This window comes from Salvelinus sp. IW2-2015, linkage group LG26 (genome assembly GCF_002910315.2).
Source record: "Salvelinus sp. IW2-2015 linkage group LG26, ASM291031v2, whole genome shotgun sequence".
Taxonomy (NCBI): domain Eukaryota; kingdom Metazoa; phylum Chordata; class Actinopteri; order Salmoniformes; family Salmonidae; genus Salvelinus; species Salvelinus sp. IW2-2015.
This window is the reverse complement of record NC_036866.1, coordinates 37,700,859-37,723,712: the sequence shown is the minus strand read 5'-3', so window position 1 is coordinate 37,723,712 and position 22,854 is coordinate 37,700,859. Positions and strand designations below refer to the sequence as shown.

Genomic DNA, 22,854 nt, shown 5'->3' with positions numbered 1-22,854 from the left:
CAAATACTTATGTCATGCAATAAAATGCAAATTAATTACTTAAAAATCATACAATGTGATTTTCTGGATTTTTGTTTTAGATTCCGTCTCTCATAGTTGAAGTGTACCTATGATAAAAATTACAGACCTCTACATGCTTTGTAAGTAGGAAAACCTGCAAAATCGGCAGTGTATCAAATACTTGTTCTCCCCACTGTATATGCAGGCCTCAGCCACTACCCTGAGAGCACTTGATTCAGTGTATCATGCAGCCCTCAGGTCCATTTCAAATCAGAAACGTCTAACACATCATTGTGATCTCTACAGCGCTGTTGGCTGGTCATCATTGACCTTGCGTAGGCTTAAACACTGGTATACACTGATTTATAAGGCCTATTGGGTAAAATGCCATTTTATCTKTGTTCTTCTTTTTTAGTCAGGTCAGTAAATAAATATAAATTACGGTCCCATTCTGATTTGCTTCTAACAGTACCAAAAATTAGAACAGGACATGGTAGAAATAGTTTTAGTTACTTAGCTCCATGGTCCTGTAATTCTGTCATGAACATATTAAAATGTGATCATCTAGTTTCYTTGGTGGAGTTTAAACACTTGATTGATGTATATATCATAGAAGAGTGTAATTGTTTTTAGGCCAGCTGTTTGTGTTTTTGTGTTTTTAATGTACAATGTTTTTGTTGTACTGTATGTGTGTTTATAGTTTTGTTTAATGTTGTGTTAGTGTATGTAAGTTGTTTTGTCTGAAACGTTGTTCTCTCTGCTGCTATTGGACCAGGTCTCTCTTGGAAAATAGATGTTATCGCAATGAGAAAAAACCTGTATAAATAAAGGTTATAAAAAATAATTTTTTTTAATTAATAATAATAATAATAATAACATGAGGGTTTCAGCATGACATATCCTTTATATTTTTTTTTACACACTTTTATTTATTTTACTAAGTCAATATGTCTTTGTTGTAAATGTTTTGCTGCCAAACTTGTGGCAGGTGAAACAAATCAAGAGTTTGCCATTGTTGATTAGATGTTTATTTTCATTAATTAGGCTATTTTCTCTTGAATTTAAGTGTGAAAAACCAAAATTACCATAGATTACCTGCTAATTGACCTTTCGCTATGTCCCACCTCAGAATTGTGGGCAACSAATTGCAGTGCTCCAATGGATAGCAATTGTCGTCGAGTCCGACATCTCGCACAAGCTCACGTTTAAATCACATGAAAGCCAGGCCGTGGCAAAAACAGTTTTCTTCAAAAAAATAAATATTGAAATGGCAAATATAATTTAACAGTGCACCACTGCCTGTTGAGGGAGTATTTTTAAAATTTTAGAATTATAATTTTGTTACATTGTTTGCTAGCTCAGCTAGCTCTCTCATTGACCACCAAACGTTGCTAACGCTAGCTAGCTACAGTAGCTAGCCACTTAATATAACTTGTTTTCTCAAAATGTATGTTAGCTAGTTAATGTTATGAATACAACTACCATCTGCTGTCGACATCAGGATACGATTTGAGGGTACCAGTTGGCTACAAAAATGGATTCAGTGAATTCAGAGATATTCAATGACTAACTACACTTACGTTACAAACATATTTCTACCAGGTTCCCGTGACGCAATTGTAATAACAGTCCACCACAGCATATCCAAGAGTTTCCTGATTAGAAAGAGGTAGTCTGTGTTTAATTTCATTGTGTATTAGAAACACAGTTTGACATCATTGTGAAGGGATTTCGTTAGTGGTTAAATGGGGAACTGGTCTTCCCGGGAATATGTTCGAAGTTGCAACAGTAATTACTAAAGATTTCGTTAACTTTGGTCAATTACTGGTGGCTTTGTAACCCTAGTTATGAGTGATATTACGCTTTTGTTCCAGGTGATATTATGCCTGTATAATTGGTAATATTATTCCTGTAGTATGGGTAATGTTATGCCTGTGAGTCAGCCCATTTGGGATTAAACAGAAGAAAATGCATGGGAACAAAATGCATGGGAACAGGGAGGGACTACCTGGATTAGCCAATAAGAGACGCACATTTTCCTATTCCGTTGCAGAATGAAATGTTTTCCATTGTCCTAATGAATGAGACCTTGCTATCTGTGCTGTAGATTCATGGGCATTTCTGTGAGCTGGAGAATGATGGAGAGGGCTCCGGCCTCTCTGAGGAGGATGACAAGAACAAGCTGTCCTACTGTGTCACAGATGTCCCAGCCTGGTACCTATGCATAATCCTGGGCATCCAGGTAAATCCAATCCCTACTCRGTTTTATTGGAGGCAGCAGGGTTCCCTTCTCACTGGTTGAGGTTGGAGAGGTTGAGCCTCCTTGGGATTCCATTGATTTGATCAGCCAATGTAATCAATTGGATGAACAGTCAAACTAACCTAGTTTTCCAGGATGAATTTGGCTGCAAATGAAAAATAATAAATACTGCAAATACTGTTCCTGTACCTGTGATTTCATCTGCTCATCTTGGCCTCAGTATCAGTGGATGAAACCGTCATGAGTGCATCTCTTCTTCCTCTCTTACATCCATCTCCCCCTCTCCTCAGCATTTACTGACAGCGTTTGGGGGGATAATCGCCATCCCTCTGATCCTGTCTCAGGGTCTGTGTCTGCAGCACGATGGCCTGACCCAGGGTCACCTCATCAGCACCATCTTCTTTGTGTCAGGCGTGTGCACCCTGCTGCAGGTCACCTTCGGAATCAGGTGAGTGAAGCTGTGGTTGGTTGGATATGGCTTTGGACAAATTATTCAACAGCAACAGAGTGTCTGTGAACATAAATGGGGCCAAAAGCAGGGAGAACAAGGTACAAGGGAGTCAAATGTTTATTTGGTCAATAAAGATTGACCTTGATAAGATATCCTGGGCAATATCAAGGTGGAGCCATCCAACCATGACACGTATACCATGTATAAGGGAATCTACTAGTCATGAATTGCCAGACATCAAAGGGGCAAGGCGTCTCTTTGTTGTATTGTCATGTTGGAATCAAAACAAAGTACAATAAAATCCATGGCAATTTCCTGGAATTTTACTTAAGGCTAAACACAATATCTGATTTGGTTGTCATGCTTTCCAGGAGATCTAGCAGTAGACTATCGTTTATTGTAAAGATTGATTTTGCTGAAGCATCTGATTAGCTAGGTTGTACAGTATGAGCTCTCATGTCTCTTTCTAAGCCTCTGTTGATATTCGGAGCCATTTTTTCAGGTCAGTGTGCTGCATTAGCCTCACACCATAGCATATTCTCGACTGTGCACAGGGTCTTTGTGAAATTAAAGCCATCAAGAGCTGAATCTCTAACTGAAGAACTGGTACTGGAGCTCAGCTCCCCCACTCGTACAATTCCAGGTCATTGAGCCTGAATTGGCATGGGGTCAATAGAAGAGATTTGTTTGGTCATATGCAGGATGAGTGGTGAAGTATACAGTGCCTTCAGAAAGTATTCACACCCCTATACTTTTTCCATATTTTGTTGTTACAGCCTGAATTTTAAATTGATTCAATTTAGATTTTGTGTCATTGATCTACACACAATACCCCATAATGTCAACGTGGAATTATGTTTTTGAACATTTCTACAAATTAATAAAAAATGAAAAGCTGAATAAATATTCAACCTCTTTGTTATGACAAGCCTAAACAACTTTGGGAGTAAAAATGTSCTCGACAAGTCAGATAATACCGTAAATTGCATGGATTAACTCTGTGTGCAATAATGGTGTTTAACATGTTTTTGAATGACTACCCCCATCTATGTGCCTTGTAAAGAAGGACACCTTTTGGTAGATGAGTAAAAATGTAATAAAAAGCAGACGTTGAAAATCCCTTTGAGCATTACAATTACAATTACAATTTGGATGCTGTATCAATACACCCAGTCACTTCAAAGATACAGCCGTCCTTCCTAACTCAGTTGATGGAGAGGACGGAACCGCTCAGGGATTTCAGCATGAGGCCAATGGTGATTTTAAACCAATTACAGAGTTAACTGGCTGTGATAGGAGAAAGTAGTACTGTAGTTTCTCCACAGTACTAACCTAAATGTCGAAGTGAAAAGAAGGAAACTTGCATAGAATAAAAAATATTCAAAACATGCATCCTGTTTGCAATAAAGCACTAAAGTAATACTGAAAAAAATGTGGCAAAGCATTATGTTTGGGGCAGATCCAACACAACACATCACTGAGTACCACTCTTTATAATATATATTTTCAAGCATGGTTGTGGTTGCATCATGTTATGAGTTTGCTTGTCATCGGCAAGAGCTAGGGAGTTTTTGGCGGATAAAAAGAAAAGGAATATACTGTAGCTAAGCACAGACAAAGTCCTAGTGGAAAACCTGGTTCAGTCTGCTTTCCAACAGACACTGGGAGACAAATCCACCTTTCAGCAAGACAATAACCTAAAATGCATGGCCAAATACACATTGGAGTTACTTACCAAGATGACATTTAATGTGGCCTAGTGGCCTAGTTACAGTTTTGATTTAAATCGTCTTGAAAATTTCTGTCAAGACATGAAAATGACTGTCTAATAATGATCAACAACCAACTTGACAGAGCTTGAATAATTTTTTAAGAATAATGGGCAAATATTGTACAATCCAGATTTGCTAAGCTCTTTCAAATTTACCCAGAAAAACTCAGATGTACTTGCTGCCAAATGTGATTCTAATGTATGTATTGACTCAGGGGTTTAATACTAATGAAATCTAAATATATTAGTGTTTTATTTTCCATTAAAAATAGATGATAGAATGTTTGTTCCACTTTGACATTGGAGTATTTTGTGTAGATTGTTGAATTGTTTTCTTTACAATTAAATCCATGTTAATCCCACTTTGTATCACAACAAAATGTTGAAAAAGTCAAGTTGGTGTGACTACTTTCTGAAAGCACTGTAGTCGTCAAGCTTGTGTAGGTTAGGTTAACTGCTGTAATTACTGTAGGTGGTGGTTTGTTTTTATGTCATCTATGTAATCTATGTCCAGACCATGATGAGCTGAGATCATCTGATAATATACTGAATGGGCGGTTCTTAATTTTTGGTGGCATTTGGGCATTTTAGAAAACATGTACTTAACTTTCTGTATTTGTAATTTGAATGTACATCTTCCCATTCTAAATCAACTCATATGGCAGCTTAATGACTTTAAATAATTGTGACCATTATGATAACACTGTGCCAGCAGTAGGAGTAGTAACGATGGTAACACCAATGACACATTTGAGGTAATTGAGGCTTTTCTTAATTTGAGGCCTAATGTGATTTCGTTAAGAATTTTGCTCACAATGCAATTTGCGTTCATTTAAATTGAGTAACACCAATGACACTTTGAATTGAGACACCCCATATCATCAATGGAATCCTGAAATGTATGARATACTAAAAAGGTGTGATTAGCTAATCATTTTCTTTAATATAGACCCCTCCCGCAATAACCGTTTGCCACTTCAGGGAATGCTCAAGGTCCTGGTAAATCCTTGTAATGAGTGATCTTCAAGGTGGTAACACCAATTACATAAACTAAGGGACACATATTATATTTGTAAAACAAATATGTATTGTAGTAGCCTTCTTTGTTTTATTGATCTATACAATATATTAAATAAGTTTGTTTACTTTCCACCATTCAAAATAATAGATATGTCTAAATCCCCAAAATGTCACTACAACTCTACTGGGTCAGTACTGGGACAAGACAATTTGCTTGCCCTAACTACTTCAAACAATGCATAAACATAATGTTTTGCAGTATAAAGGACTTACATTATGTTTTATCATTGATAAACAGTTCAATATAAACAAAAACATATGATGTGTTACTATTTGTAATTAGGGGTTTTCAAAAACAATGTGATACAAAGTGGGATTAACATGGATTAAATTGTAAACAAAACAATTCAACGATCTACACAAAGTACTCCAATGTCAAAGTGGAACAAACATTCTATAATCTTTTTAGGGGTTCACAGCAAAGCTGAAATGGTCAAATAACTCAAGCAAAGATGATTAATTTAGTCTAAGTGTAACGCCGGGTGAGTGAAATGAGTGAGGAGTCAAATGCAGAGAGCGAAATGAACGGGAAAACGCTTTAATGTCCTTCAAAACGTAACAGGTCCAAAACATGGGTGAATGCCCAAAACACTGGCGCTAAACAAACCCCAAACCTCGTTACAAACACTGGACAGCGAAAACCCAAAACAAACCACGATACATCACCAAACGTAACAACCAACAAGCCCGCACAAACACCAGCGGGCAAAACGAACATAAATAARACCCATCCCAAAACCCCAACAAGGAACAGGTGAAAACAATTAGACAGAAACAAACGAAAAGGAAAAAGGGATCGGTGGCAGCTAGTAGACCGGGGACGACGACCGCCGAGCGCCACCCGAACAGGAAGGGGAGCCACCTTCGGTGGTATTCGTGACACTGAGAAAACTAAGGGATTGGATGAGTTATTGATAAATAAGGAAATCTGATTTTACGTGTCCATTTAAACCCTTTGTAACTCCACTCCACAAAGGCTTACAGATGTAGGATCTTAATTTGATCACTCTATTATTTTCCTGCTGTAGCAAACTGGCTTAAATTAAGATCCTACATCTGTATGTAATGCTAATGCTCAAAATAATCTGCAATCATCTTCTCCTCATGAACCATAAATCAGATTCACTCCATAACATAAGTTGCTGCTTGAAATATGGCTGCACTGTAACTGCATGCTAATGCTAAAAATACTTWAAAATTATTCTCATGAACCACAAATCAGATTGACAAAATTAGAAACCGGAAATCCTGTCRGTTGCGCAGTCAGCACATTACAGCTGTGAGATATTATTGAAGTATTTTGGAACTGAGATTTAAATCATTTACACAAATAGATTGACAAAACAAAGTCCCAGAATTCAAAGATGATCGCAATACACCAGTAGACTAATGTTGAAAATATTTAACAAATCTTAACATATTTAGTCAAATTTAGATTATATCAGATATGCGCTTGCCGACACCTGCATAGCAGATGTTTTGGCAGTGTCAGAGGTAGAACTGTGTTAAAACGATCAAATCCACAAGCAGGACCTGGTATTATACCGAAAGCGGACATTGCATTGGCTGCACGGAGTCACATTAAGAGAAATCCCATGCGAACACTGGAATGTGATATGTAGGCTAGCCTTATTTACAACTCGATTAGGCTAATATAATTCCTCATAATTGAATTGAATGATTTTCTATTTTTGTGTCACAATAATTCTCTATAACCTACACTTTCTCATTCTGAATTTATAATGCGAGTGAGACGGGTGTGGCTTCATGTTCAATAACCCCACGAGCAGCCACTCCAGTGTTCTTCATGGTTGCAAAAGACAAAGGATGCAAATGCCARCACAATTCAAGATCGACCCATATACAGTGCATTCGGAAAGTATTCAGACCCTTTGACCTTTTCTTAATTTTGTTACGTTACAGCCTTATTCTAAAATGGATTAAATCGTGTTTTCCCCCTCATCAATCTACATACAATACCCCGTAATGACATAGCAAAAACAGGTTTTTAGAAGGTTTTGCAAATGTATAAAAAAAAAAAAAATTATATCAAATTTACATAAGTATTCAGACCCTTTACTCAGTACTTTGTGGAAGCACCTTTGACAGCGATTACAGCCTTCAGTCGTCTTGGGTATGACGCTACAAGCTTGGCACACCTGTATTTTGGGAGTTTCTCCCATTATTCTCTGCAGATCCTCTCAAGCTCTGTCAGGTTGGATGGGGAGCGTCGCTGCACAGCTATTTTCAGGTCTCTCCAGAGATGTTCGATCGGGTTCAAGTCCGGGCTCTGGCTGGGCCACTCAAGGTCATTCAGGTACTTGTCCCGAAGCCACTCCAGCGTTGTCTTGGCTGTGTGCTTAGGGTCATTGTCCTGTTGGAAGGTGAACCTTTGCCCCAGTCTGAGGTCCTGAGCGCTCTGGAGCAGGTTTTCATTAAGGATCTCTCTATCTTTTCCTCGATCCTGACTAGTCTCCCAGTCCCTGCCGCTGAATAACATCCCCCAATGTATGATGCTGACACCACCATTCTTCACCGTAGTAGGGATGGTGCAAATTTTGTTCCAGATGTGATGCTTGGCATTCAGGCCAAAGAGTTCAATCTTGGTTTCATCAAACCACAGAATCTTGTTTCTCATAGTCTGAGAGTCCTTTAGGTGCCTGTAGGCAAACTCCAAGCGGGGTGTCATGTGCCTTTTACTGAGGAGTGGCTTCTGTCTGGCCAGAGATGGTTGTCCTTCTGGAAGGTTTTCCCATCTCCACAGAGGAACTCTAGAGCTCTGTCAGAGTGATCATCGGGTTCTTGTTCACTTCCCTGACCAAGGCCCTCCCTCCCGATTGCTCAGTTTGGCCAGGCGGCCAGCTCTAGGAAGTGTCTTGGTGGTTCCAAACTTCTTCCATTTAAGAATGATAAAGGCCACTGTGTTCTMGGGGAACTTCAATGCTGCWGACAWTTTTTGCTACCAGATCTGTGCCTCGACACAATCCTTTCTCGGCTCACTACGGACAATTCCTTCAACCTCATGCCTTGGTTTTTGCTCTGACAAGCACTGTCAATCTGTTTTATAGACAGGAAATCAATTGAATTTACCACAGGTGGACTCCATTCAAGTTGTAGTAACATCTCAAGGATCATCAATGGAAACAGGATGCACCTGAGCTCAATTTTGAGTCTCATAGCAAAGGGTCTGAATACTTATGTAAATAAGGTATTTCTGTTTTAAAATGTAATAAATGTGCAAAAATGTCAAAGCCTGTTTTCGCTTTGTCATTATGGGGTATTGTGTGTAGATTGATGAGGATTTTTTAAACATTTTATCCATTTTAGAATGAGGCTGTAACGTAACAAAATGTGGAAAAAGGGAAGGGGTCTGAATACTTTCCCGAATGTATTGTACACTACATGACCAAAAGTATGTGCACACCTGCTTGTCGAACATCTCATTACAAAACCTTGGGCATATATATGGAGTTGGTCCCCCCTTTGCTGCTATAATAGCCTCCACTCTTCTAGGAAGGTGTTCCTCTAGAAGTTGGAACAAAAACAGCCCCAGACTATTATTCCTCCTCCACCGAACTTTACAGTTGGCACTATGCATTCAGGCAGGTAGCGTTCTCTTGGTATCCGCCAAACCCAGATTCGTCCGTTGGACTGTCAGATGGTGAAGTGTGATTCATCACTCCAGAGAACGCGTTCCCACTGCTCCAGAGTCCAATGGGGGCTAGCTTTACACCACTCCAGCTGACGCTTGGCATTGCGCATGGTAATCTTCGGCTTGTGTGTGGCTGCTTGGTCATGGAAACCCATTTCATGAAGCTCCCGATTAACAGTTATTGTGCTGACGTTGCTTCCAGAGGCAGTTTGGAACTCAGTAGTGAGTGTTGCAACTGAAGACCGAACATTTTTACACGCTACACATTTCAGCACTCTGCGGTCCCGTTCTTTGAGCTTGTGTGGCCTACCACTTCACGGCTGAGCCGTTGTTGCTCCTAGATGTTTCCACTTCAAAATAACAGCACMTACAGTTGATCAGGGCAGCTCTAGCAGGGCAGAAATTTGATTAACTAACTTGTTGAAAAGGTGACATCCTGAGACGGTGCTATGTTGAAAGTCACTGAGCTCTTCAGTAAGGCCTTTCTACTGCCAGTCTTTGTCTATGGATATTGTATGGCTGTGTGCTTGATTGTATACACCTGTCAGCAACGGGTGTGGCTAAAATAGCTGAATCCACTAATTTGAAGGGTATGTACTTTATTTAAGTTTATTTTGGACATAAATGTTGCGAACGCTCTCTCCTTTCCTCACTTATTTCATGGATAGGAGCAATTCTGATGACCCAAAGTGATGTTAAGGTATATGGAGCAAAAGCTGAGAGACCTTACCTTACACAGAGCACAGGTCACCTGAATCCATAATCATGCAGGCAAATGCTTGATGAATCATTATTCAGAAAAGCCAAGCATCAACCTAGTCCCAGATCTGTGTAGAACATGAAGATGGCAAAAGAGCCAGTGTTGCTGTTTCATCTCTGGTCCAACCTGACCAACCATAACCTCCAACTACTACTTCACAAGACAAGTCGGTTTCTGATTATACTACAAAGGGGAAGAATTCCTTATGTAATAGTCTAAAGATTCTAGCCAGAACATCTAATCTCTGCAATTTGTGATTTCAGGTATCTGTCTTACTCTCCCCTCTATCTCCCATCTCTCTCTATCCCTCAGACTGCCCATTGTTCAGGGGGGTACCTTTGCCTTTCTAGCTCCCTCCATGGCTATGCTGTCAATGCCAGAGTGGACATGCCCTGCCTGGACCCAGAACGCTTCCTTGGTCAACACCACCTCTCCTGAGTACATAGATGTGTGGCAGAGCCGCATGCGAGAGGTGATTTTTTTWAAACTAGGCAAGTCAGTTAAGAAGAAATTCTTATTTACAATGACGGTCTACCAGGGAACAGTTGGTTAATTGCCTTGTTCAGAATGACAGATTTTTGCCTTGTCAGCTTGGGGATTCAATCCAGCAACTTTTCGGTTACAGGCCCACTGCTCTAACCACTAGGCTACCTGCCGCCTTTTAGTAATGTGATTGACAAATATAAAGTGTCTCCTAAATGACTATAATGTAAATGTAAAGAAAGAAAGAGAACAAGTTTACCATGTTTGATCACTTTTTGATAACCCTTGATTCCAGTATCTAAACTCAGCAAAAAAAGAAACGTCCTTTTTTCAGGACCCTGTCTTTCAAAGATAATTCGTAAAAATCCAAATAACTTCACAGATCTTCATTGTAAAGGGTTTAAACATTGTTTCCCATGCTTGTTCAATGAACCATAAACAAGGAATGAACATGCACCTGTGGTACGGTTGTTAAGACACTAACATCTTACAGATGGTAGGCAATTAAGGTCACAGTTATGAATACTTAGGACACTAAAGAGGCCTTTCTACTGACTCTGAAAACACCAAAGAAAGATGCCCAGGTCCCTGCTCATCTGCTTGACCGTGCCTTAGGCACATGCTGCAAGGAGGCATGAGGACTGCAGATGTAGCCAGGGCAATAATTGCATGGCCCGTACTGTGAGACGTCTAAGACAGCGCTACAGGGAAAGGACGGACAAGCTTATCATCCTTGCAGTGGCAGACCACGTGTAACAACCCTGCACAGGAACACAGGAACGGTACATCCAAACATCACACCTGCGGGACAGGTACAGGATGGAACAACAACTGCCCGAGTTACACCAGGGAACGCACAATCCCTCTATCAGTGCTCAGACTGTCCGCAATAGGCTGAGAGAGGCTGGACTGAGGCTTGTAGGGCTTTGTAAGGCAGGTCCTCACCAGACATCACGGCAACAATGTTGCCTATGGGCACAAACCCACCATCGCTGGACCAGACCGGACTGGCAAAAAGGGCTCTTCAGTGATGAGTCACGGTTTTGTCTCACCAGGGTGATGGTCAGATTCGCGTTTATGTCAGAGAATGAGCGTACACGAGGCCTGTACTCTGGGCGGGATCGATTTGGAGTGGAGGGTCCATGTGACAGCATCATCGACTGAGCTTGTTATTCTTGCAGGCAATCTCAACGCTGTGCGTTACAGGGAAGACATCCTCCCCCTCATGTGGTAACATTCCTGCAGGCTCATCCTGACATGACCCTCCAGCATAACAATGCCACCAGCCATACTGCTCGTTCTGTGCATGATTTCCTGCAAGACAGGAATGTCAGTTGTTCTGCCATGGCCAGAGAAGAGCCCGGATCTCAATCCCATTGAGCACGTCTGGGACCTGTTGGATCGGAGGGTGAGGGCTAGGGCCATTCCCCCCAGAAATGTCCGGGACTTGCAGTGGCCTTGGTGAAGAGTGGGTAACATCTCACAGCAAGAACTGGCAAAATCTGGTGCACTAGTCATGAAGGGAGAGCATGCACTGCAGTACTTAATGCAGCTGGTGGCCACACCAGATACTGACTGTTACTTTTGATTTTGACCCCCCTTTTGTTCAGGGACACATTACTCCATTTCTGTTAGTCACATGTCTGTGGAACTTGTTCAGTTTATGTCTCAGTTGTTGAATCTTGTTATGTTCATACAAATATTTACACATGTTAAGTTTGCTGAAAATAAACGCAGTTGACAGTGAGAGGACGTTTCACATTAATGTGGTTCACATGAAATATGATGAAATACTATTACTCMTGTTTATTGATGTGTATTTGCTCATTTGGTGTGTTTGTATTCCTCTACAGCTGCAGGGCTCCATCATGGTGGGCTCTTTGTTCCAGGTGCTGGTGGGTTTCTCTGGCCTCATCGGTTTCTTCATGCGTTTTATTGGCCCCCTCACCATCGCACCCACCATCTCTCTGATTGGCCTGTCCCTGTATGACTCGGCTGGAATGAGCGCAGGGAACCACTGGGGCATCTCCACTATGTGTGTACCTCTCAGTATGGTTTCACTCGAAACTCCCCACAAGCCTGTAGTTATCAACTGTTGAACTGGGCCCATATCCACAAACCGTCTCAGAGTAGAAGATTTGTCATAAGTCCTGAGAAGAGAGACATTTTACTCCTACTCTTATGGGTAAAAAGCTATGCGTGAAGCCTCTTTAGTCATAAGAGTCCCACCTAGTCGACAGATATTTAGGAGACCTCATGAGAAAAATCCACTCAAAAACYATATTTTTGTATTTTTTTTTCATAAGTCCACTGTTACGTGTAAGCAGTCAAGTTTTCAAGATAATGGACTTTCAAGAAGCAAAGCGTCACTTTCCACATCATCATGATGATGTGACACTTGACATTTTGGGACTGTATCAGCAGTGGACTAATGAAAACAATACCAAAAGAGTGGATTGAGAGTGGATTATGAGTGGGTACTAGAGAAATGCAGAGATTCAGTGGCTCCTGCTCCYCATGCAATTACTTTGGAGTTGTTAAAATAGTGTTGTGATATTTATGTTTTGATATGATCAAGCCATAAACCTACCTGCGACAGTATCTCTTGCGCTTGACATGCCTAAGTACTTATAATATAAATAAACACTTTTTTCTTTTGATTATTTATTTACCTACATCATGTTACTCCAAGTTATCCCTTTAGAGTGCAGCATCACATTGTTAAAAAATATGCCTACATTGGGCATYCCTATAAYCTGGGCAATTGAAGGCCTCTAGGGCTAATGTTAACTTTGATTGTGTTTGATGAAAGTGATAGACCTTTCAAACTTTGTATGCAACATTATATATTATATTATATATAAAATTATATATATATACCAGCTAATTTGCCCAGGTGGACTAGACAAAGAAAACCGAAATCCTAACTACCTATCTAATGCAAGGGACACAAACTAATAACCCAGRGAGAGCAGTGAAAGGCTTCTCCAACTATCTGCAAGATACAAACAATAATTATAACCTTGGCTCACTTCCAAAAAATAAATATTAAAACTTCAATAGTTTAGAATCGGTTCACAATACCATGTTATATCTTTATGGTTCCCGGGCCATAGCCTGTTCCCGGGCTATACCCTGAACCCTTTGACGACAGTTGTCCCGACCGGACCACCTCTGTTTCTCTAAATGGGCCCTTTTGGGACGTTGAACAGAAACATGCTATGTGTTCRACCTGGTCACACCTGAAACAAATAGGTTCACCATCTGGACTCCTGTCAAATCTGGAGGATAGATCACTGTTTGATGCCTCATTTGAGGACCCAAGTGTCTTCACTAGAAGCTCTAGCTGGCTCTGCTTGGTTTAAATGAGGGCTTTTAACTCRGAGTGTTCAGACTGGTTTGCACCTGTACCTTCACAAGAGGCCTGAGCCTGAACCACACTAGACACAATTGAGGACTGATTATACTTGGGCTTAAACAAACGGTTCTCACACTGTGCCACACACTGGATGGCGTCTTAGAAGTACCAAGACATTTTAGCTAAAAACCTGGTAGTCTCTGCCAGGAGGCTGACACTTGTCTGCAAGTGGATCTTCCAGCAAGACAATAACACCAAGCCCACATCAAAATCCACAAAGAAATTGTTAATTGACCACAAAATCTACATTTTGCAATGGCTACATCAGTCTCTGAAATGTAACCCCATTGAAAACCTGTTGTTTGAATTGAAGAGGGAAGTCCATAAGCACAGATGAAGGATCAAGGATCTGGAAAGATTCTGTATGGTCTAAGATCCCTCCCCAGTGTGTTCTCCAATCTCATAAAACATGTTTGGGAAAATGCTCAGCTCCCAATATCTTTGCAAGGGGTGGGTGCTGGAGTATTGACAACAACGATGGCAGTAATTATGACCCCTATCTTTTTGCGATTTATTTTTATTGCTTGTTAAACAAAATGCATTTCTCTGAGCAATTGTATTAGTATAAAATATTATAATTTTGCATACAGTATAGCTCAGTATTTGTATTATAGTATTTTTTTTACTGATCTTTATAAAGCATGCCAATCATTTTTGACCTGACTGTAGGCTACATGAAGAATCTTACCCATTCTAAATGCTTCTGGATAGCTCATTCTGCTTTGTGAACAGAGTTTTTCTCTTTCCTACAGGACGACTGCTCTGATCATCCTGTTCTCCCAGTACCTCCGACACATCCCTGTACCATTCCCCACATACAACAAGACCAAAAAATTCCACACCTCCAGGATCTACATCTTCCAGCTTCTACCTGTACGTCCATTGGAAAATAAAGGGCTAGATTCTATCAGATCCGCACTAGCCGACATCTGCACAGCGGTTGTTTTGGAGGTGGAAATGCGTTAGAGCTGTCAAATCCACAAGTGGCTCCCTGCGTGACCTTATCTCGGACACTGCTATTGGATGAAAAACTACACCCGACTTTATAACCGACAAATCCCATGCAGCCATGTTAGAAGTTCATGAAGCTGCGCTACAAGTTCAACCACTCAAATGCYTGATGTTCTATTGTCTACACCGCAATTAGACTGATAGGCTATAAATCCCKCCCCATCCAAATTAACATGAAAACATGCYTTAGCCTGTCATAATTTCGATAATCGATAGAGCCAACTCTCTCTTTCACCGTTTTGAACTTCTAACGCGGTAGGGATAATAAGGAAGGGAGTGGTTGGCGTCACACAAGAGCAGCCACTCACTGATTTGTCAGCTCATACTGCAGTTACACCTCCAACAGCGCAAAAYTATCCACTACGCTCAAGCTGATTGAATCGAGGCCAAAGACTCAAAGGTGTTCGTTGTTCACTTATGGACTTTATATAGCCCAAAGTTTTCCCTGGTCAGTTCCTGTGGTCTGGAAACACTCCTGGTCCTGATAATGACTGGTGTAATATTTGCATGTACATTACTGTGTGTGACTTCTTCCTCAGGTGCTCCTTGGCATCACACTGTCATGGCTGATCTGTTACATCTTCACCATCTCTAATGTCCTGCCCTCAGAGCCGGAGCAGTACGGCTACCTGGCTCGCACAGACCTGAAGGGGGATGTCATAGGCCAGGCCCCCTGGTTCAGATTCCCATATCCAGGTACGAAGCACAGCTGCTCAGTGGGATCATAAGCAACAACTCCATAACCTAATATTCAAGTTTTTCCTGCTACGGTCACATGGTCAGAAAAAACTCAGGGCTTATCACAATCCTAACCCAACCTTAAGTAGATAGTGCTGTATGGGTAACTAATAGGTATGGTTTATCGATATGGACAGTGCCTTCCGAAATTATTCAGATCCCTTGACTTTTTCCATATTTTGTTATGTTACAGCCTTATTCTAAYATMGATTTTTTTAAATCCTCAGCAATCTACACACAATACCCCATAATGACAAAGCGTACACAGATTTTCTGKATTTTTTGCTAATTTACTCAAAATAAAAAACAGAAATACKTTATTTACATGAGACTCGAAATTGAGCTCAGGTGCATCCTGTTAACATTGATCATCCTTGAGATGTTTCTACAACTTGATTGGAGTCCACCTGTGGTAAATTGATTTGGAAAGGCACTCTCCTGTTTATATAAGGTCCAACAGTTGACGGTGCAAGTCAGAGCAAAAACCAAGCCATGAGGTCGAAGCAATGGTCACTCTGACAGAGCTCCAGAGATCCTCTGTGGAGATGGGAGAACCTTCCAGAAGGACAACCATCTCTGCAGCATTCCAACAATCAGGCCTTTGTGGTAGAGTGGCCAGACGGAAGCCACTCCTCAGTAAAAGGCACATGACAGCCCGCRTGGAGTTTGCCAACAGGCACCTAAAGACTCTCAGATCATGAGAAACAAGATTCTCTGATCTGATGAAACCAAGATTGAACTCTTTGACCTGAATGCCAAGCGTCACGACTGGCACCATCCCTATGGTGAAGTATGGTGGTGGCAGCATCATGCTGTGGGTATGTTTTTCAGCAGTAGGGACTGGGACTAATCAGGATCTAGGCAAAGATGAATGGAACAAAGATATCCATGATGAAAACCTGCTCCAGAGCGCTCAGGACCTCAGACTGGGGTGAAAGTTCACCTTCCAACAGGACAACGACCCTAAGCACACAGCCAAGACAACCCAGGAGTGGCTTCGGGACAAGTCTCTGAATGTCCTTGAGTGGTCCAGCCAGAGCCCGGACTTGAACCCGATCTAACATCTCTGGAGAGACCTGAAAGTAGCTGTGCAGCAACCTGACAGGGRTTGAGAGGGCCTGCAGAGAAGAATGGGAGAAAATCCCAAAATACAGGTGTGCTAATCTTATAGTGTCATACCCAAGAAGACTTGAGGCTGTCATCACTGCCAAATGTGCTTCAACAAAGCACTGAGTAAAGGGTGTGAATACTTATGTAAATGTGATATTATATATTATTATTCATTTATATTTTTTATAAATTAGCAAACATTTCTAAAAACCAGTTTTTGCTTTGTCATTATAGGGTATTGTGTGTAGATTGATGAGGGGAAAAAACGATTAAATCAATTTTAGAATAAGGCTGTAACCTAACAAAGTGGAAAAAGTAAAGGGGTCGAATACTTTCGAAGACACTATATGAATYGAAATACCCAAATTTATTGTATGTTAACTGGAACCCCTTATTCTGATTCCAATCTCAGGTCAGTGGGGTTTGCCAACTGTGAGCCTGGCGGGAGTGGTAGGGATCTTGGCTGGGGTGTTATCCTCCATGATAGAGTCGGTGGGGGACTACCATGCCTGTGCCAGGCTATCAGGGGCCCCTCCACCCCCTAAGCATGCCATCAACAGAGGCATTGGCATTGAGGGGATTGGCTGTCTGCTGGCTGGGGCCTGGGGCACGGGCAACGGAACCACCTCCTATAGTGAGAATGTGGGTGCACTGGGCATCACCAAGGTGAGATGGGCTAGAGGCTATTTTTCATTATTACGATCTGTTTTTAGATTTAGACTGCAATACAATTTTGAGCATAWTATAGATAAATCAATGCTTTTTGGAATATGGAAGATATACAAGCTATTGGCTGTTATACAGTCTCAACAGACATGGTTATTTCTTTCTCTCTCAGGTGGGCAGTCGCATGGTGATCGTTGCTGGTGGGGTATTGATGATCATCATGGGACTTTTCTGTAAAATTGGAGCCATTTTCACCACCATCCCCACACCTGTGATTGGAGGAATGTTCTTGGTCATGTTTGGGGTCATTTCTGCAGCTGGAGTTTCAAATCTGCAGGTAAACGCAGTTGTCTAGGTTTATTTACACGTTGAATAGTACAATGGCCACTATAGAGACATTTTACATATGAAGGCTTTTTCAGCCATGTCTTACCTGTCATGTCTTACTTTTCAGTTAAATTACCAGCAAAAATATAATAATCAGATTACTTTTAAATTCAGAAAGGATGTTTGTAAAAAAATGCATTGTTTTCTCAATGACATTCAATTCACCATTGAAGAAAGCGGAAGTTTAAATTTGTTCCACCTGAGCGAGTCTGATCACAAGTCAGAGACCACTATTCTGACACATCAAATGAGTTTGATGGATTGTATTTGTCTTCTAATGCCGCTTAAGGTAAAGGTAATCCAAAAGTAACTCAAGGTAATCAGATTGCATTACTCAGGTTGGGTCATTCAAAAGTTATGCTAGAAATTACAATTTTGGACAAGTAACTAGTAACTAACAAATTCAATTTAGAAAGTAACCTACCCAACTCTGCTTGTAAGGTTGCAAAATTGTTGCAAAGTTCAGGTAGCTAATTTCAAAATAAGCAAGAAATCTGTGAATACGTTTTTGGTACAATGTTTTGAAAGTTATTAGAATTAAAACAACTTTGTGGCGTTTCTCTGTCAACTATTTTCTGCTTAACATTTGACAGTATGCAGACATGAACTCCTCCCGGAACGTGTTTATCTTTGGATTTTCCATGTTTACCGGGCTTGTCATTCCAAACTGGATATTCAAGAACCCGGATGCCATAGCAACAGGTATCAGAGCAGATAACGCATGAAACACTATGACTAAAAAAATTCACAATTCCTTACAAAAAAGCTGGGTGGAAAAAGCTCAGCAGAAGAACAAAATAGAGGGCAAGTGGAGGTCATGTTGCTGAGATCTGAGATTCCTCTAGTATGTGACTTGGCCCAGTGTGATGAACTGTATTCTCTTTGTCAGGTGTGGTCGAGCTGGACCAACTGCTGCAGGTGCTTCTAACAACCAGCATGTTTATTGGAGGCTTCTTTGGGTTCTTCCTTGACAACACCATTCCAGGTAAGCTTCCACCCAGGAGGACCAGCCTGGTTTCATAGACTAGATGAAAAATCTGGGACACTCAAGTTAGTATGATATGCTACGTTTGGTATGATTACACAAGACGAATGGTTACTTAACGCAAAAATAAATGTATAGCAACCCGAAGGTTGCATGTTCAAATCTCATCATGGACAATTTTAGCTAATTAGCAACTTCGCAACTACTTACTACTTTTTAGCTACCTTGCAACTAATCGAATCTCATCACGGACAACTTTAGCATTTTATGGAGGTTTTAACAAATGAAACAACAAAGAATATGATCTACATGATCAGTGTAAAATAAAGTGCTTAATGTGAACCTAACTCACAGCAAAAACATTTAAAGAAAGCAACCCAATGTTATTTGTTGCCTAGACTTTACTGCAAATGACACTCAAGTCTTGAGAAAAAACAATATACTAATATTGCAGTTAGCCATGACAGCCTTTATAATAGAATGCTAATGACCACACACATCTAAATATTGCACTTGGGATTTTTTAAATTTAACTTGGCAAGTCAGTTAAGAACAAATTCTTATTTACAATGACGGCCTACACCAGCCAAACCCGGACGACGATGGGCCAATTGTGCGCCGCCCRATGGGACTCCCAATCACAGCCACTTGTGATACAGCCTGGATTTGAATCAGGGTGTCTGTAGTGACAKCTCTAGCACTGAGATACAGTGCCTTAGACCGCTGCGCCACTCAGGAGCTGTAAAAAATAAAATGAAACAAACAGGCATTCTATTTTTTCTCTATTATAGTGGCCACTATAGTAGGGAAAGGAAAGGGGGATACCTAGTCAGTTGTACAACTGAATGCATTCAACTGAAATGTGTCTTCCGCACTTAACCCAACCCCTCTGAATCAGAGTAGACATAGATCAAGTGCACAAGGCTACATGTGTGCAAAAATAACGTTCACTGAGTAAAACATTTAATAATCCCCCCCTCACTCACACACAAGTGTTACTGTCAAGTTCAACACAACAAAAGCAATAACTTTGGGCTACACTGCACATTATTATGTTGTACACTTTCTGTCTGTGGACATCTGTTCTACAATGTGCCAGCAGAGCATGATACCCTTTGTTGGCATAATTTCTCTCTTTCAGGCGGAGAGTATACCTGGCATACCCCTCTGTATCCACTGTATTACGAAAGGAGTGTGTGTGTGGTGTTCCTTTCACCTCTATAGCGGCATCTAGTTTAAGCCAGGCCCAGCTACAGCTACACTTAATGGTTTAACAAGCAACGCCTCATTTTCACCTAATTCTCTCATTCTGAAAATTAACCACATACTGTGGAGGGAAAACATTAGTTCACATATAGTAGTTAGTTAGTTAGCTAGTTAACTAGTTAACATTTCACACAGATTGCCAGGGTCCAGTAAGCAACTAACGCGTTATAACTTAAGGAACAGCAAGGAGTCATATAACGTTACCAGTTAATACTATAGTGAAATGCTTAGGTTACTAACGTTAGCGCATCTGATGTTGTAACGTTGTCTGACTTTATTAGCCAGCTAATTTTCACACCATAAACTCAATTATTTGATCAGTTAACTTGGCTAATGTTGCTCAACATTTCTCTGGCTAGCTAACGGATAATTCGATCCAGCAAGCAAGCTACTTAACAATGCTAACAATACTGGTTCCACCACACTTTCTTCCTCCCTTCAAATTTTCCAAATTCCAGTTTTTTGGTTACTTTTCTGGTTACTTTTCTCATAAGATCTACACGAATCACGTAGGTCACCTATTTAGGATTCAAAATTACGATTGACGCCGCAAGGTGACTAGTTTGCATCCCTGAACTACTTAGAATGTTAGCTAACCCAACCTCTAACCTAAACTTTATCCTAACCTTAACCTTAACCACTAACCCTAATGTTAGCCACCTAGATAATTAATACATACAGTACCATACACACGTAACATTTCACACTCATTTGAGTATCCCGGATTTGACAAAATTACGTCTCCAGTATGGGAGGATGGGGAACACTGTATCTATCCAACTGTTTCACATAGAGTAAAATGCACTAGTCCTCCTCTTTCATGTCTACAATATCATAGCCTGTACTCAGTCTCTGTTATGGATGAGTTGAAGCATTCTACTCCCCTGCTTTGGGCCATGCAGGCACCCTGCGGGAGCGGGGCATCATAGACTGGAACAAGATCCCCCTTGATGACTCCAGCAACACTTTGGAGAGCAGTGAGGTGTACAACCTTCCATTTGGAATTAGCTCTTGTCTCTCCTCCTTCTCCTGGGTTCGATATGTGCCGTTCCTCCCTCCAAATCCACCAAGCTCACAGGACGAGGCCAAGGTGGACTCTTTGGCGACCAAGCAGCAGCCTGTGAAGCCAGAGCTTATCAGATCAGTGGCCCTATGAACACTTTCCAGGACCAGACACGGGCTAAAACAACAACAATACGAGAGGCAGCTCCTTTGACATGGTCCTCCCGTTCTGTTCTATTTTGTCTAATATTTTATACTCATATCTTGTAAAGATTTGATTATGCATTTTCTAAATGAACTTTTGGCAGGAATAGTTTTGGCATTTGTGTGTGTAAATACATTTTTGTTGTGATGCATCTTTTTTTTACAGTAAAGTGTATATATATACAGTAAATATATATATATATATTTTTTTTAATGGAACTTTTATTTTACTGATAACACACTATAGGAACCATATAATAATATGACAAAAATCACTTTTTAAAGATAAAAAAATATATACACATTTTTTCAGAACTACATTTCAAGTGTGTTCAGAGTAGCACTAGTAATAAACCTTTCCAAGAGTTTTAAATAATAACAAAAATCTAAAAACTGAAATATGATTAAAATGTATCTCAAACTGTAATTTTGATTCTGTGATACGATAGTACAAGGGTAGCCAATGAAATCATTCTTGACACTACCTATAATGATCAATAGAAAAGTTTAGAGAAATGGAGACCAATGGAGCCCTGGAAATGAAGACAACAATAAGTATCAGTATAGTATCAATCCACAACATAGAGTTATCATTTATCTGTGAGTTTTTTCCTCAGCTGTCACTGTCAGGTCCTGCTTGATGGCTCTGTACAAGCTGAGAAAGAACTCTGCCAGTGGTCAACACAGTGCACTCAAAGTCCTCCAGGCGCAGGTGGCCCATGTGATTGGAAAGATCAGAGGTCCGGAGACAGATATCCAAGGAAAAATGTCTCACCTCAAAGAGTACATTTACATCCTCTATAGCGTTCTGAAAGGTGGGGTTCACCATTGATGCCATCTCTCTCTTCACTCTAACAGCTGATGGGTAAACGGCTGAATGAGGGACAGAGAGAAAGAATGTTAACTATTTTCTCTCTAAGTCTTGCCAAAGGTTTCATCATGTGATGCAGACCATGTGGCTTGAACCATATTTATTGCATATTAAGATTTGTCTAGAAAAGGCTAATAACATACAGCGTATGTCATACTCTATACATGGTTTATAAACATAGTGTGTTATTCTCACAGGAGAAATACAAAAGAAATGGGTTGCTTTGTGTCACACCCCAATTCAAAGAGTTGCCAAATTGAATGTGGTTTCACCTCTTAGCCCTATTAGTAATACCTCAGTCTGTGAGGATGTGAAATTCTTTCTAGATGAGTGAATCTCGTGAAATGTTATTCATGTCAAGGGGGAGAAGGTGGTTGTCTTTTTGCTGTTTGAATAAAAGTCAGCCATGTCCAAATAGACCTAGCTGTGTCCTTAATGTAGAAAGTATCAAATCAAATCAAATTGTATTTGTCACATACACATGGTTAGCAGATGTTAATGCGAGTGTAGCGAAATGCTTGTGCTTCTAGTTCCAACAATGCAGTAATAACCAACGAGTAATCTAACCTAACAATTCCACAACTACTACCTTATACACACAAGTGTAAAGGGATAAAGAATATGTACATAAAGATATATGAACGAGTGATGGTACAGAACGGCATAGGCAAGATGCAGTAGATGGTATAGAGTACAGTATATACATATGAGATGAGTAATGTAGGGTATATAAACATAA

The 22,854-nt window shown here is 40.5% G+C and overlaps 1 protein-coding gene across 1 annotated transcript in view; it reads left to right on the top strand.

Moving 5' to 3' along the window:
- Positions 1–22,530, top strand: part of slc23a4 (solute carrier family 23 member 4) — a 33,790-nt gene extending 11,260 nt beyond the window's left edge. Inside the window, exons 2-12 of the mRNA XM_023972157.2 lie at positions 2,108–2,242; positions 2,551–2,708; positions 10,287–10,446; positions 12,311–12,492; positions 14,628–14,748; positions 15,426–15,582; positions 17,147–17,400; positions 17,573–17,737; positions 18,381–18,489; positions 18,677–18,772; positions 20,941–22,530. Coding sequence (XP_023827925.1) covers positions 2,108–2,242; positions 2,551–2,708; positions 10,287–10,446; positions 12,311–12,492; positions 14,628–14,748; positions 15,426–15,582; positions 17,147–17,400; positions 17,573–17,737; positions 18,381–18,489; positions 18,677–18,772; positions 20,941–21,194 — 1,791 coding nt within the window. The 3' untranslated portion in view covers positions 21,195–22,530. The remainder of the gene's footprint in view (positions 1–2,107; positions 2,243–2,550; positions 2,709–10,286; positions 10,447–12,310; positions 12,493–14,627; positions 14,749–15,425; positions 15,583–17,146; positions 17,401–17,572; positions 17,738–18,380; positions 18,490–18,676; positions 18,773–20,940) is intronic.
- The last annotated feature ends 324 nt before the right edge of the window (positions 22,531–22,854 follow it).